Source organism: Panulirus ornatus, chromosome 55, assembly GCF_036320965.1.
Source record: "Panulirus ornatus isolate Po-2019 chromosome 55, ASM3632096v1, whole genome shotgun sequence".
Taxonomy (NCBI): Eukaryota; Metazoa; Arthropoda; class Malacostraca; order Decapoda; family Palinuridae; genus Panulirus; species Panulirus ornatus.
The window spans coordinates 31,886,303-31,901,602 of record NC_092278.1 but is presented as its reverse complement, the minus strand read 5'-3'; the positions used below and the strand labels follow the sequence as shown (position 1 = coordinate 31,901,602).

General features: G+C 36.7%; 1 protein-coding gene across 3 annotated transcripts in view; it reads right to left on the bottom strand.

Annotated features, from left to right (window-relative positions):
* Nucleotides 1-597: 597 nt before the first annotated feature.
* Nucleotides 598-15,300, bottom strand: part of LOC139765646 (putative phosphatidate phosphatase) — a 224,089-nt gene continuing 209,386 nt past the window's right edge. For 2 of the 3 annotated variants that reach the window (XM_071693340.1, XM_071693339.1), the window contains exon 6: nt 598-5,594. In XM_071693340.1, coding sequence (XP_071549441.1) covers nt 5,463-5,594 — 132 coding nt within the window. In that variant the 3' untranslated portion in view covers nt 598-5,462. The remainder of the gene's footprint in view (nt 5,595-15,300) is intronic. The other variant, XM_071693341.1, reaches the window with a different exon arrangement.

Below are 15,300 nucleotides of genomic sequence, written 5' to 3'. Positions count from 1 at the left end.
AGCAAAGCATCAGGAACAATATGAGGAAATACCTCTTCCTCAATAAAATAGTGGACATGTGCAATAAAGTAAGCAAGGATGAAAAATATATAGCACTGGGATTCCAACTACTGTATGACAAAAAAGGTTGAGAGATGGAGCTCCACATATGTAAAACTTCCTCAATGCACACACACATATATAGCCAACATACATATAACTAGGTACTAAAGCATTTCACTGACAATAAAATTTAAGTTATGTATTGCATAAGCTATCTTATGAGGTAATTAAGCTACCACTAATTCATTTACTAACCTACCTTGTGACCTGTCAAATCACACTTTACTGTTACTGCCATTCCCAGTATTATGACAAGCACCGAAATATCACATGCAAACCTTTAGTGTGTGAATTATTATCAACGTTATCCAAATCAACAAAAGATGGAAAGGATTAATTATGCTTACAGATACCAGGAAGAAACATACTAAATAAATCCTATTTAGATTCTTTTCAGTCCATCTGCTCATATCTAACAAAGTAATACTGTCAATGAAGACTGACAATGTTACAAGATATTATAAGTAGATCACTAAAGCATACATAAAAATCCAATAACTTTTTATAGTTTATTACAAACTTTAATTATCTATGAATACATGTCGTTTCATTTAATATTTTAAGATATGAATAAAATTGATTAAAAAAATCTGAATTCCTACCAGACAGTTCTTAAACACTTATCCTGAAATCTTAAGCATATTCAATAACAAGCATTTTTCAATGAACAATCCTGACAACATGGTGAATAAAAATTATATACTAAATAGGAAACAGTAATCATTAGTAATGTATTAATTTCCACAAAAATAACTTGTACTTCAAAGTTCATAAAGCAACATACAGTCACTAAGCATGATGAATGACAACAGTCCTAACCTAAACATTACAAAACATTATGCATAAAGATCTTATGAGATTGTCTGGTATGGTTTTACTGTCAGGAAAATCTTACTGCCCTACACAAACAATTATAATAAAGTCATTACCTTTCATGGAAAGGATTTTTTGGCTAATAATAAGAAAAATAAAATTTGTTGGAAACGGTCATTTTGATGTGAAAATCAAAATTTTCTAGACTCAGGAGCTACTTAAAAATATTCTGTTATGTGCAGTAGATCAGCTGGTTTCTGCTGCTCATAGAAGCAGCACTGTGAAAGTTCTTTATAAACAGTAGATTTCCTGTGCTAATTTTTTAATACAGTATTTTCAAACTTCTCTATTTCTACTTACATCTTCAGGTATCATAATGCACACAACCATATAAAAAAATTCTTCGGTAAACATTACGAGTACCACTGCAGGATTTTAGATGAACATGACTGGGGACTGTTGAATGCCAAAATGTTTGGAGAACAGTCTGCATGAAAGAGTCTTTGTGAATAATATCATTCACAAATAATAAAAAATATAATAGCATTTATGATAATTCATGCTCCATTAAAAAAATTATTTTTTCAAACATTATAATTTTTCATACGAGACATTTTAGCAGGATATTCATGCCATTTACCATAAATAACAGTCACTATCTACATTCATGCTCAACTACTGAATCTAAAGATATGAATTACCAAAAGTAATCTGATACAATTATCTAGGTAGCACAATATGCATCGAGTTTCCTTCAATACTCTGTAATTTTAGGCAGATGAAGTCTCAACCGAACATATACATGAGTAATTTGATTCATATGTGTGCAAGAAAAGAGTTTCTTCATCTGTAGCTGTTTAACCCTTCACTACAACTATCAGTTGTTGTCAAAGATATCTAAGTCATTACATTAATTTTGTTTTGCCTTTTAGATGGTTCATAAGTTTTTATATAATGCATCTCGGCTGTAGCTTACTAATAGCCTCATATATGTTACAATACATCCAGTTAAGAATGAATAATGCATCCTTTATATGAATCACAAAGTGGAAATAAACTGAAGTATTTGTACAACCTGTAAGTTCAGTATTTATGTGCAAGAGAAAATGTGATCATAAAATGCTGGTTCCTCAAACAGCCTTACTAATCAATAAACAAGTTTCTCTACATTTCAAAAGCTTCTACAATAAAACAGTGTTGTAATGTACTGACATCCAAGGTAGCCTGGGCTGGGACTTTGGAACTGATCTGTTTTTACAGAAAACAACTCACATCTAAAATCACCTGAATACAGCATCAAATTCATTTTTCAAATTTCAGTTATTGGTGTATCAAACTTATATTGATTCTATTTATAATGTTCCTGTCATGCTGCCTTCACTCTAAAAAATTTTAAAACTTCAAGCTTGCATGTTTTAGTTTTGCTATCACAAATCATGAGCACAGAAAAGACAAGAAAAACAGACAAGAAAGGAAAGTCAAAGAGTTTGCCAAAACTTAATATTGAATTTAGATTGTCACTTTTACCATAAAAAATCAGCAGTATTGTAGACATGAAATGTATGTTTTGAAAACCATTTATCTCTAAGGTGGTGTCCAGCATACTTATAATGATATTTGCAATGAAGGCTGGACTAAAGCATAGTGCTCACCATTTACTTAGTAACTTGTATGTTGGAGGGAGAAACTGAGAGGGAGAGTGCTTAATTGCCCATGTCACCTTGGCTACTATAAAAACAAAAATGTTATCTTTCCAGTGCATATTAATGGCAGCATTCTAGTTTAAAATTTTGACTGACAGTGACCTACACAGTCAGTTGATACTGGCTCAGATGGTACAACAGATCCCAGAGTATGCTATCTGAAAGCTCCCCTGTGAAATCTGTGGCCTTTAGCTTAAGAAGCCGCAAAAACTGTTCGCAGCAAGTTGTATTTAGATCTGTGCCTGTGTCACACCCAAACTCATCAAATAAAAAGATACAGATTCTTTGATGGAAGTGATTTAAAAGTGCAGATACAACAGCAAAAGCAACAGTCAAAGAAATTTTTTGTAAAGTCACTGAAAATGTGAGAGCATCAATAACAAGACAGCATTTCAAATCTACAAAATGATTTGCATTTTTGCCTTGGCAAGTCATTGAGGTCATTATCAATGAATGCACTAAATATGAAGCTGAATAGGGTGATACCATTTCTGGAGATGAGCTGTACAACTGTTTTGCATATGAAGATAATTCGTCAAATAAATGAGGGTGATGGGTCTTAACACACAGACTCATATAAATGATACAGAATGGAATTTTTCCTTAACATCTGTATTCTTCTGACAATGCTGATGACAGTAGCTGTGACTGAGAGGTATTACATTATATTCAAGTTTATCAACAATCATTTAAGAAGTACCATGCTCAAGGAGAGTTGGCAAGAAGAGTTGTTTTTCATGGTGTTACTGATTTCTTTGTTGCCATAAACACTTTTTCTCACTCTTGATTAATTTTCATTTCCATTTAAGATTTTATCTCGTTTCACAGCGAAAAAGTAAACCTTTCATCCCTATGAATTCATTCCCACTTTCCCTATTTTTGGTATATTCTGGTAATTCTTCTCTCCTTTATTTCCATGGAAGAACTAGACTGTTCTTTGAAAAGACAAAATTCTAGAAATACATGGAGCATGGGCAACCTAAATCAAGAAGAATGGAGTGGAATATTTCAAAAAAAAGAAGAAAAAAGGACATGGTAGAGGACAAGAGGATTGTGATGGGAAAGAAAAGAAATCAAAGATACCACAAAAGGGCTCATGATTTCTCTTCCTTTATATCAAGGTCTTGATCAAAAATATATGACTTTATATATTTCTAAATACCATATTAAGCTGGTAAATATTTCTAGGCATCAAACATGGATCTTCCTGTCTTGTTTAGTTAAGAAAAAATGATAATACAATTGGTTAAATTTTCAACATATATCCAGAGCAGAATATTAAATATACTTCATGAAAAATGAAGAAGGAATACGTAATCAAAGTCTGCTATGTGAATATGAAGACAAACAACTACATCTTCTATCCTTTGCTGATTTCCATCTATTACATTCTAAGGCCTACAAAGGGTGAGGGAACTGAATTTCCTCTCTAACGAAAATGTATCTTTCATCCTCAAGCAAACTGTTCAAATGTTCCAGCAAACTTACAAAGATAGACCACATTCTCATAAAAGTGATTTTGTTCAGTAGTATTAAGCAAAATGTTGAACTTAACAAATATATAATGCAGAAATTAAATGAATCCTTCAAAACTCTGATAAAGGCAATACTGATTAAAAGACAAGAAATACTTCTAACAAACAAATCACAGAATTACCAAATTAGAAATCTTGAAAAAGTGAACATGTCCCAACAAGGTCATCATTACACATTAATGCGGGTTTTACCAAAATCATGACCATAAGAATATCTATCTTTTGTCAGTTTAATGGACACATAAAAACAATAGTAAAATATTCTCTGGAAGTACAAATACCTGTAAATGCTAATCCCTTTTTATACCTGTCAATGCCTCTCATAAAAAAAACGTACATCAGGTTTTATTTGTAGAAAAAATCAAATCTTATTACTTTCTTAGGGTGGAATTATCTTCCCTCTAGTAGCATGATAATGTCTTAGATTGCAGGTGACATAATTTGTTTGCAGCCTCAGTTCTCCCATGGTATTCAGAGTGGAGAGATTCAATTTTTTCTTGCTGTATTTGTGTTTAATGATATTTTTCCTATATCTGTTTCAGGGGATATTTTGCCTCTTTCAGTAACTGGCCATGAATTCAAAGTTGTCACAGAAAGAAAAGGCCCATACTATTGCTTGGAAGCAAGATAATGTGTCTACACATGAGATTTGAAGACATACTGGCAGACTAAGCACACCATCTAGATACTTTTTCCTTTCTTCCTTTTCATGTCAGCCCTCTCTAAATAGCTGGATCTGGTTGAACTTGTTAAGCCAGTAAGGCAACTGGTAACCTGATGGGTATGTGTTTTTTTCCACCTCAAGGTTATTAGTTGCCTTACTGGTCTTCCTAGATCAACCAAACCCAATTTTTTAAGAAGCAATGACATAACAAAGAAAAAAGTGTCTAGATGGTGATGACAGCCCTGCCATTATATCTTGCAAGTTTACTTGTAGGTACAATTCATTACTTCCAAGCAAGAATACATGTCTTTCCCTTTCAAAACAATTTCTTAGGACCCATGGTTAGTTACTGGTAAAGGAAAAATATCACTCAGAACAGAAATAACGAAACCATTGCTTAACATATGGACAGTGAGCAAAAGCTGCATCACTCCACTTTCAGTACCAACATCTGGAGTTGCAAAGCATACAATCTAATTTCTAAGACTGCACCATGCTACCAGATACAATATCACCACCATAAGTGAGTAATAGGATTCGTTCCACAAATACAACCTGACACATGAAAGCCTTACTTTAAACAATAATCTTCAGAGTTTTTGTGGACTCTGTGCAACAACATTTTCACAAAGATATTTGTAGATCTTAATTTGTGCGAGCAGTGCTGTTCTCATTTTCATTATCAACAAAACGACGGTCTTGTAGAATGACTGTCTGATCTTTACTGACAGTGGCTGGTAACTGTTGTGGCTGGAACAGATCAGATACATACTGAGACTGTAAAAGAAAAGAACTTTCTATTAAAGTTTTACACGTTTACATAGGAAAATGTATCTCCACTCACATGTACTATTTATGCATTCTAATTATATCATTAATGTTACACAAATAAAAAATTTGTTAAAACACACATCATGAAAAGTCACCTGCAAATTATGAGAAAAATAAACACTGCTGTTTGTGCTGAGGCTGCAAAGGTAGACTTTTTTTATGGACAATTCTTTCTCAATCTACAATCATGAACAGGAAAACATATAAAAAATCTTCCTATATGATTTTCCCACAAGTAAACTTCCATACATTAACGTGCATATGACAATTTCCATGTAACCTTATTCAAAACATAATTTACCTTTCTACTTGTTTACATGGTATATTTTTCTGAATGCTTGTTGGTAAAAGCAAATCCTGTATTTTTGTTTTTGAACAGTTCTGTGTGCACAAAAACCTTTGAAGGTAAGATGAAATACGAAGAAGCAGGACATATGTGAGTGCACAAACACCTCAGGAAGTAAGATGATTTATGAAGAAGCAAGACATGCTCAGATCTAACGGACCGAATAGCATTTCTCTTTTTGTACTTTAGGAGTGCGCTAATACCCTAGACAAGCTGTTAGGGATGTTATGTATGATCTTGCTCTAAAAAAGAAGTGTTCCACCGGAATGAAAAATATATTGAAGTGCCAATATATATACAGTACACCACTGATATTCCAGCACTCTTGGTTCCAAAGCCTTGCCAGATTAACCATTTTGCCGGACCAACTGTGGTCATGTAATAATAATTCATCAACACACCTCTAACCCACTAATCATGCAACTCCCATGAGTTTAAAGTATACCATGGACTGCTAGAAATCTAAATTAAATAAATATTAAATGTCTGAGCACCCTAAGATGGTAAGTCTGTCCTTAGATTGTCTGAATCCTGTGGGGGACTTCTTCATCTTCAGTTGTTAGTGTTTTCCCAAGTGTGCATCGCCAGAATAATGCAGTTTTGTCTGCATTATACACATGCTCAGGACTGAGGTGCTTGTCAGCTACAAGTTTCGCAAATTCGTCCACATACTTGGAAGCTGCTTCGTGGTTTGCAGACTGTTTTCCTCTGCACTCTTTATTCGTTGAAATTCCATGATGCTTCTCGAATCTTTGAAGCCATCCTTCACTAAAGTTATGCTCATGTTGTAAATTAAGTTCTTTATGGAACAACTTAGCATGGTTCATTATCATGCTACCTGACAAGTCCACTCCGACACTAATCATTCCATCATCAATCGATTGTGCTTAGTACTCTTACCATCTTTCATAGTTTTTCTAATCATTTGCTTCTTTGAATTGCTGTCTGCAAAGAATTTCAAAATCATCTCCCTTTGCTTCTTTATATTATAAAGAGTTGATGAACCAATACTGTATATGTCACACAGCTTATGCACCAAAATACCACGGTCCATTTTTTCAACAGTTCTACTTTATCTTGGATCGATAGGGACTGGTGTTTACGTCTGACACATGACTGACACTCTCATATGTCTTAGAAGCCATAGCTAGGGTTAAATCTAAGCAAAAAAGCTAAGAATCTCACAGAATTGCGGTATCACCACCAACAAGTGCCGTATAAAGAATGTAAATAAGCGCACCCTACATACAATGTCATCTGTGGCCGCCTAGTAAACTAGTCTGGTGGCCAAGGTAATTTCAAGTTCCCTCATATAATTTTGTCCAGACTAAAGGAGGTGCTGAACCATCAGCTGCTGGAAATTCGGTGGTGTACCTGTATATATGAAAAAAAAAAGGCAAGAAGGATGTAGTGCTGCACTACAAACCAATGTCGTTAACCCTTTATGTGCTCTCAGTATCGGTAAAAGGTGTCCTAATTGCCTCACAATTTTTACAAAATAGTCACTTCAATAGCCATTGCCATTTAATTCCAACACATTATATACATTTTAATCACAGTGCAACATACAGGCTTTTCAATCAAGGCTAATTACCACCATTTAAAGCCACAGCGTATCCAGTGAACTGATGCATTATGCTACACTTTCAGTTTCCTCTACTCTGCTTAAAGGCTGGGGTCTTCCCCTAATGTCATACTGAAAATAAGATAATTTTTATTAAAAATTATTCTTACTTTGTAGAAAGATCCTCTGATTTTCAAAAATTATTCTTATTTGTAGAAAGATCCTCTGATTTGCATCCATTGTTTCCTTGCAAATAAGATAACATTTTATCCATTGAAGGTTATTTTCCATTATTCCTGCATGGTCATCCAGCTTCTTAAATCAGCCCTCCATGCAGTACAGTGTCAAATGTTTTCTGGCAGTCCAAATACAAACAATCTAAGTTCAAATCCAGATACAAACAATTCTGCCTTCCCTTTTTTCTCAGACAAAACTCATTCTCTTGTAGAAATCTGAGGTTTCTTATACACAACCTCCTTTCCATACAATTGTGCTGTCTCTCAATTAACTTCCCTTCTATAGGATGTTGATTGGCTCTCTAGTTATTTTTTCCAGAACCTTACAGACCACAATCATCAGTGAGATCAGTCTGTGGTTCAATACCTGTTCCTGGTCTCTGTGCTTATAGACAGGTATAATGCTTGCCCTCTTCCATTCCCCTGGCACTCTGCCTTTCTGTAGAGACATCCTGAACAATATTTCAAGATGTTTATCTGGTGTGTCTATACACATCTTAAACACATATGGTAAAAATGCATTAGAAACATGAGCCTCGTGTGGGTCAATACCTTCTAGTATTCTGTTTTATGTCTTTTCTACACATCTTAATGTTTTCCAAAACCTCCTCATTCCTTCTCACAGATGTTGGGGTTAAAATGTCTTCAATTGCGAATACACTTTTGAACTTGTTACTCAGTACTTGATATAGCCTTACACATTCCTCTACATTTCTTCCCTCTGAATCCCTTAACCTGATTAGCTACTCTTAAACTGACAAATGACTCCTGATGAATTTACAAAAAGTTTTGGATATTCACCTAATTTGTCCACAATGCTCTTTCAATCTTTTTCTTATTCCTTCATACTTTTCCTGTTACATTCAATTCTTGCTCTCTTGTACCTTGCAAATGCTGGCTAGCTGGAGTGCTGTCTACATCCTCGCCACTGCAAACCTCAAGGCTTCACTGCTTTTTAACATTTCATTAAACTTCATTAAATCCTCTGTGAACCTTTTCTCTCACCTTCACACTTTCTACAAATCTCAATGTTTTCTTAAACCTATTCCACTCCCCATCTTACTGGTGTTGGGGCTATGTATAAAATCTATCACCGCTAAATCACTTCTGAATATGTTATTCAGAATCTTACATATCCCTCAATCTCTTAGCCTTATAAGCTGCTATAAAACTGACTATTTACTTCTAATGATCTAAGTAAAAGTTTAGGGCTTTCTTCTACCTTGTCCACAATATTCCTTTCAAAGTTTCTTTGTTCCTCCTTTCTAATCCTGCTACCCTCATCCCTTGTTTTCTTATACCTTCCAAGAGCTGGCTATCTGCCAGTTTTGTCTTTATCTCCAATACTGCATACCTCAAGCTCCTCTGCTTTTTGATATCTTTTATAAAACATTTCCTCCCTCCTTTTTAACATTCACTCCATATTTAAGGCTAAATCACTCTTGTTCCTGCTCCACTTTTGAATTTCGCTGAACCTCTCACCACAATGCCCTGATTCCTGGCTACTGATTTCCATTTTCCAATCTTTTATCTTTCTTTCTGTGCTTGACTTCCATTTCACATGTTAGTGAGGTAGCATCAAGAACAGACAAATGAAGGCTGCAAATGTTCACATCCATTCTCTAGCTGTTGTCTGTAATGCTCCCTATCCACAACCTGGCCCTACAGACCTTACCCTGGTTTACCCCAAATGCTTCACATGCCCTGGTTCAGTCCACTGACAGCAAGTCAACCCCAACCCCAGTGTACCACATGGTTCCAATTCAATATATCCCATGCAAGCCATTGGCCCCCCTACATTTCAGGCCTCAATCACCCAAAATCTTTCTCACTCCATCCTTCCATCTCCAATCTGGTTTCCCCATTCTCCTTGCTCTCTCAACTTCTGACACATATATCCTCTTTGCCAACTTTTTCTCACTCATTCTTTCCATATGTCCAGAACATTTCAACACACCCTCTTCTGCTCTCTCAACCACTTCCCTTTTCATTACCACACATCTCTCTGACCCTTTCATTACTTACTCGATCAAACCATCTCACACCACATACTGTCTTTAAACACTTCATTTCCAACACATCCACCCTCCTCTGCACAGTTTTATCTATAGCCCATGCCTAGCATCAATATAATATTATTGGTACTGCTAATCCTTCAAACATACCCATTTTTGCTCTCCCAGATAAAAATCACTTGACAAATTTTTCAGTACTAACAGGAGCTTTGCCACCTACACCAACCCTCTGACTCACTATGGTTCCACTTGCTGCCATGTCCACTCCCAGGTTTCTAAAACACTTGATGTCCTCCAATTTTTCTCCATTCAAACTCATAACCTGTCCCTTGACTCTGCCAAACCTAATACAGGTACACCACCAATTTTCCGGCACTCTTGGTTCCAACGCCTTGCTAGATTAACCATTTTGCCAGACATTTACCCTAAACTTCCTCCTTTCACACACACTTCCAAACTCAGTTACCAACTTCTACAGTTTCTCATTCCAATCTGCCACCAGTGCTGCATAAACAGGAAACAAAAACTGACTCACTTCCCAAGTCCTCTCATCCCCTATAGGAAGCACAATTGACCCTTTCTCCAAGACAATTGCATTTACCTGCCTCACCACCCCATCCATAAATAAATCAAACTACCATGGTAACATCATGTAGTCCTGACACAGACCACCATCACCAGAAACATTTACTTCTCTCTCTTCTTACTTGTTCACATGCCTTACACCCTTGGTAAAATCTTCCCACTGCTTCTAGCAGCTTTCCTCCTACACATACATAAATGCCACATGAAAATCCATCCATTTCTCTAGGTATTTTTCACACACATACTTTAGTGCAAATACCTGATCCACACATCTACCACTTCTGAAACCACACTGCTCTTCCCCGATCTGTATATGCTTTCACTCTCAATCGCTATCCTTCCATACAACTTACCAGGTGCACTCAACAAACTTATACCTCTGTAATTTGAACACTCCCATTTATCCCCCTTGTCTGTATACAATGACACTACACACAAATTCTGCCAATCATCAGGCACCTCCATATATAAACTGAAAATCCCAACAAACCAATCCACAACACAGTCAAGTCACCCCCTTTTCTAATAAATTCAGCTATAATACCACTTACCTTGTCACATATTATCTACCATGGGGCTTTCACCACCTCTTCTCTCTTCACCATACCACTCTTCATAACTCTCTCATTTTGCATACCCCTTTGACCCAGTCACCCTCCATCTGCCATCCTATCATTAAACACATTCACAGTCCTTCAAAATATTCAATTAATCTCATTTCATCACTACCTGTTATCACTTCCCCTTTTGCCCTTCACTGATGTTTCTATATCTGTTCTCTTGTTTTTGGTATGATATTAACCTCCTTACAAAACAAACACATCTTATTCTCCCTAAAGTTTACTAATACTCACTCATCCCAACTCTCATTTAATCTCTTTTTCAACCCCTGCACCTTCCTCTTGACCTCCTTCCCAGTATGTACTGCCCAAACATCTCCCTTATCTCTTTCACTAGAGACTTTACTACTTCATTCCACCACACACTACCCTTTCTAATCTGCCCGCCTCCCGCCTTTCGCATGCCACATGAATCTCTCACACATGCCAGCATTGCCCCCTGCATATATCCCATTCCTCACAACTTTTCTAATGTTATAAAAAAATTTGAAGTTTGTGTGTGTGTGTGTGTGTGTGTGTGTGTGTGTGTGTGTGTGTGTGTGTGTGTGTGTGTGTGTGTGTGTATGTGTGTGTACTGATCATTTTCCATCATACAAGTTCTTATATTATGTATGCTGTCTGCATTACCCATGCCTTTAGCTATATCATTTCATTCATCCATCAATCTTACATACCACATCTTTTTTACAGGTTTATGGTTTACTTTCTTGTTATTCCCTATAGTTGTTCTATCCCTAAATCTTTTGAAGAAATGTTCAATTGTCAGAGTCATCAATCTGTTTTCAGAACTTAAAGGCTGTAACTAGGTCATCCCTTATTCTTCTCTCTTCCAAGGTGGATACATTCAAAGCCTCTAGTCTTTTCCTATTACTCAGCACTTAATTCTGGTCCCATTTCTGTTGCTCCCTTCTGGGCCTTCTCTTTTAGATCTTTGTGCTTCTTTAAGTGTGGTTACCAAACTTGAGAAGCATAGTCCAATTGTGGCCTTATGTATGATATGAACAGCTTACTGTATATTCACTTATCCATAAAATGAATGCATTTCTAATATTCATTAGCAAGCATTTGGTCTCCTTAACTAGTTTCATTAAGTGGGGCTCTAGTAACAGGATTGAGACAATGTCCACTCCCAGTTCTCTCAAATACAGGATACTGCAGCATGTCTCCTCCTAGATGATGATCACATTGATGCCTTCTTTACATGACCATATTCATTACTTTAAATTTACTGATGTTAAATTTCATTAACCATGTATCAGATCAACTTTGGAATCAGTCAAGGTGCACTTGTATGTTGATGCAATCCTCCAAGCTTTTCACTTCCTTCATATACATTCATATACATTAAGAAGAGTAATGGTGCCAGAATAGAACCCTGCAGTACTCTGTTGGTGACCTCAACCCATTTTGAGAAGCCTCCTATGAAATGTGTCCTTTGTTTCCTTCCACCAAGATAATCTTCTATCCATCAAAGGAGTGTTCCTGTGTTCATGTCTGGTGATCAAACACTTTTTGGCAGTCCAGATACACACAATCCACCCACCCAACCTTCCCTTTCGTTTTATACAAAGCTCACTCTCGTAGAAATGTTAGAATTCTGTTACACTTGACCTCTTTTCCGTAAAACCATACTGTCTCTCACTTAAGTAGTTTCTCCTCTATAAAAAGTCATCCAGTATTCCAGAGCCTTACAGGCCACACTTGAAAGGGATACAGTGCCTCTTCCCAGGCTTCTTTCTTATGGACAAGTATGATGTTAACTGTTTTCCATTCACCTGGCACTCTACCTGTCTCCCATAACATACTGAACTGTATTTCAAGAGGTTTATCTAGCATATCATACACATCTTCACCACATGTGGTGAAATCTTATCTGGACCATGAGACATTTAGTATTCTGATGAAGTCATTTCTAGATATCTTTAACATTTTCTAAAACCTCCTACCCTTTCTATCGTACTGTTACTGTTACTGCAAAACACTTCAATTTGTTATTCACTTCACCCATATCTTTACATCAACTTATAAAGTTATTCCCTCTGATCCCTTTAACTGATTAGCTTCTCTCTAATTGATAATTCATTCATGATGAATTTCAGAAGTTTTGGATTTTCTCCAGTCTTGCTCACAATAAACTTTCTGTTTCCCTATTCTTCTCCTGCTATATTCATTCCCTACTCTCATATACCATGCAAATGCTGGGTGACAAGTACCATCTCTATCTTCAATGCTGCACATCTAAAGGTCCTGTGCTTTTTGACATCTAATAAACCATTCTTTCCTTCTCCTTACCATTCCCTTTGTATCTGAGGCTAGGGGTACCTATATTCCTACTCCACTGTAAATTTCACAAAGCCATGGTTCCTGGCAAATGAACTCCATTTCTCAATCTACATTACCACTGAAACTGTTAAGCTCTGCGGCTGCCACAATTATACCTCCTGTTTAGCCCTTTAAGTCTCACTTCATCCTTGCTCTTTTACCACACAGTCAACGTGAACATTTAAAGATAACTTTCTCTGATTTATGTATAATATATTTTCAATGGCCGTGCTAGTATATCTGAAGATAACATCTTGCAATGGTGGTGTATCAATTCCTCTCATCCTAGTAAGCTAACTGGCAAGGTAGTAAGTATTAGAATTTTTTGATTATACATTCTAAAAACTTGTCTCCATAACTCCTTTATCACCATGAGAATCTAAACTTTCTCTGTCTAATATCCTTATACCCTATCACCATGAGAATCCACATTCCCTCACTCTTATCTCTTTATAACTAATATCCATTATTGGCCACACTTTACCATCTCTAAGAAGTGAGTGTTTTACCGTTTCATGTACCATCCTAATAACAACTTCAATGTTATAATTTCATATTTGTTCTCAGTCATTAGAATCACTATGAGTATTTAATGTTTGTGTGTTAAAGGGAAAGTGTAACACTTATGTTGTTGTCCCATCTCTTAACCTTGCATACATACCTATACATTTCAATGTATACATACATATACATACAAAGACATACATATATACAAATGTAAATAACCATACTTGCTGCCTTCATCCATTCCCGTCGTTGCCACCCCGCCACATGTGAAATGGCAACCCCCCCCCTCTGCGCGTGCAAGGTAGCGCTAAGAAAAGACAACAAAGGCCACATTCGTTCACACTCAGTCTCTAGCTGTCATGTGTAATGTACCGAAACCACAGCTCCCTTTCCACATCCAGGCCCAACAAGACTTTCCATGGTTTACCCCAGACGCTTCACATGCCCTGGTTCAATACAGTGACAGCACGTTGACCATGGTACACCACATCATTCCAATTCATTCTCTTCCTTGCACGCCTTTCACCCTCCTGTATGTTCAGGCCCCAATCGCTCAAAATCTTTTTCACTCTATCTTTCTACCTCCGATTTGGTCTTCCACTTCTCCTTGTTCCCTCCACCTCTGACACATATATCCTCTTGGTCGATCTTTCCTCACTCATTCTCTCCATGTGACCAAACCAATTCAATACACCACCTTCTGCTCTCTCAACCACACTCTTTTTATTTCCACACATCTCTCTTGCCCTTTCATTACTTGATCAAACCACCTCAAATCACATAATGTCCTCAAACATATCATTTTCAACACATCCGCTCACCTCTACACAATTCTATCTATAGCCCTCGCCTTGCAACCATATAACATTGTTGGAACATATGTATACGTATATCATTAAATTTTAGGGAGAATGAAAACATGTTTTGGAAGGAGGTAAACAAAGTGCGTAAGAGGAGAGAACAAATTGGAATATCGGTGAAGGATGCTAATGGGGAGGTAATAACAAGTAGTGGTGATGTGAGAAGGAGATGGAGTAAGTATTTTGAAGGTTTGTTGAATGTGTTAGATGATAGATTGGCAGATATAGGGTGTTTTGGTCAAGGTGGTGTGCAAAGTTACAGGGTTAGGGAGAATGATTTGGTAAACAGAGAAGAGGTAGTGAAAGCTTTGCGGAAGATGAAAGCTGGCAAGGTGGCGGGTTTGGATGGTATTGCAGAGGAATTTATTGAAAAAGGGGGTGACTGTGTTGTTAATTGGTTGGTGAGGATATTCAATGTATGCATGGCTCATGGTGAACTGCCTGAGGATTGGTGGAATATATGCATAGTGCCATTGTACAAAGGCAAAGGGGATAAAGGTGAGTGTTTAAATTACAGAGGTTTAAGTTTGTTGAGTATTCCTGGGAAATTATATGGGAGGGTATTGATTGAGAGGGTGAAGGCATGTACAGAGCATC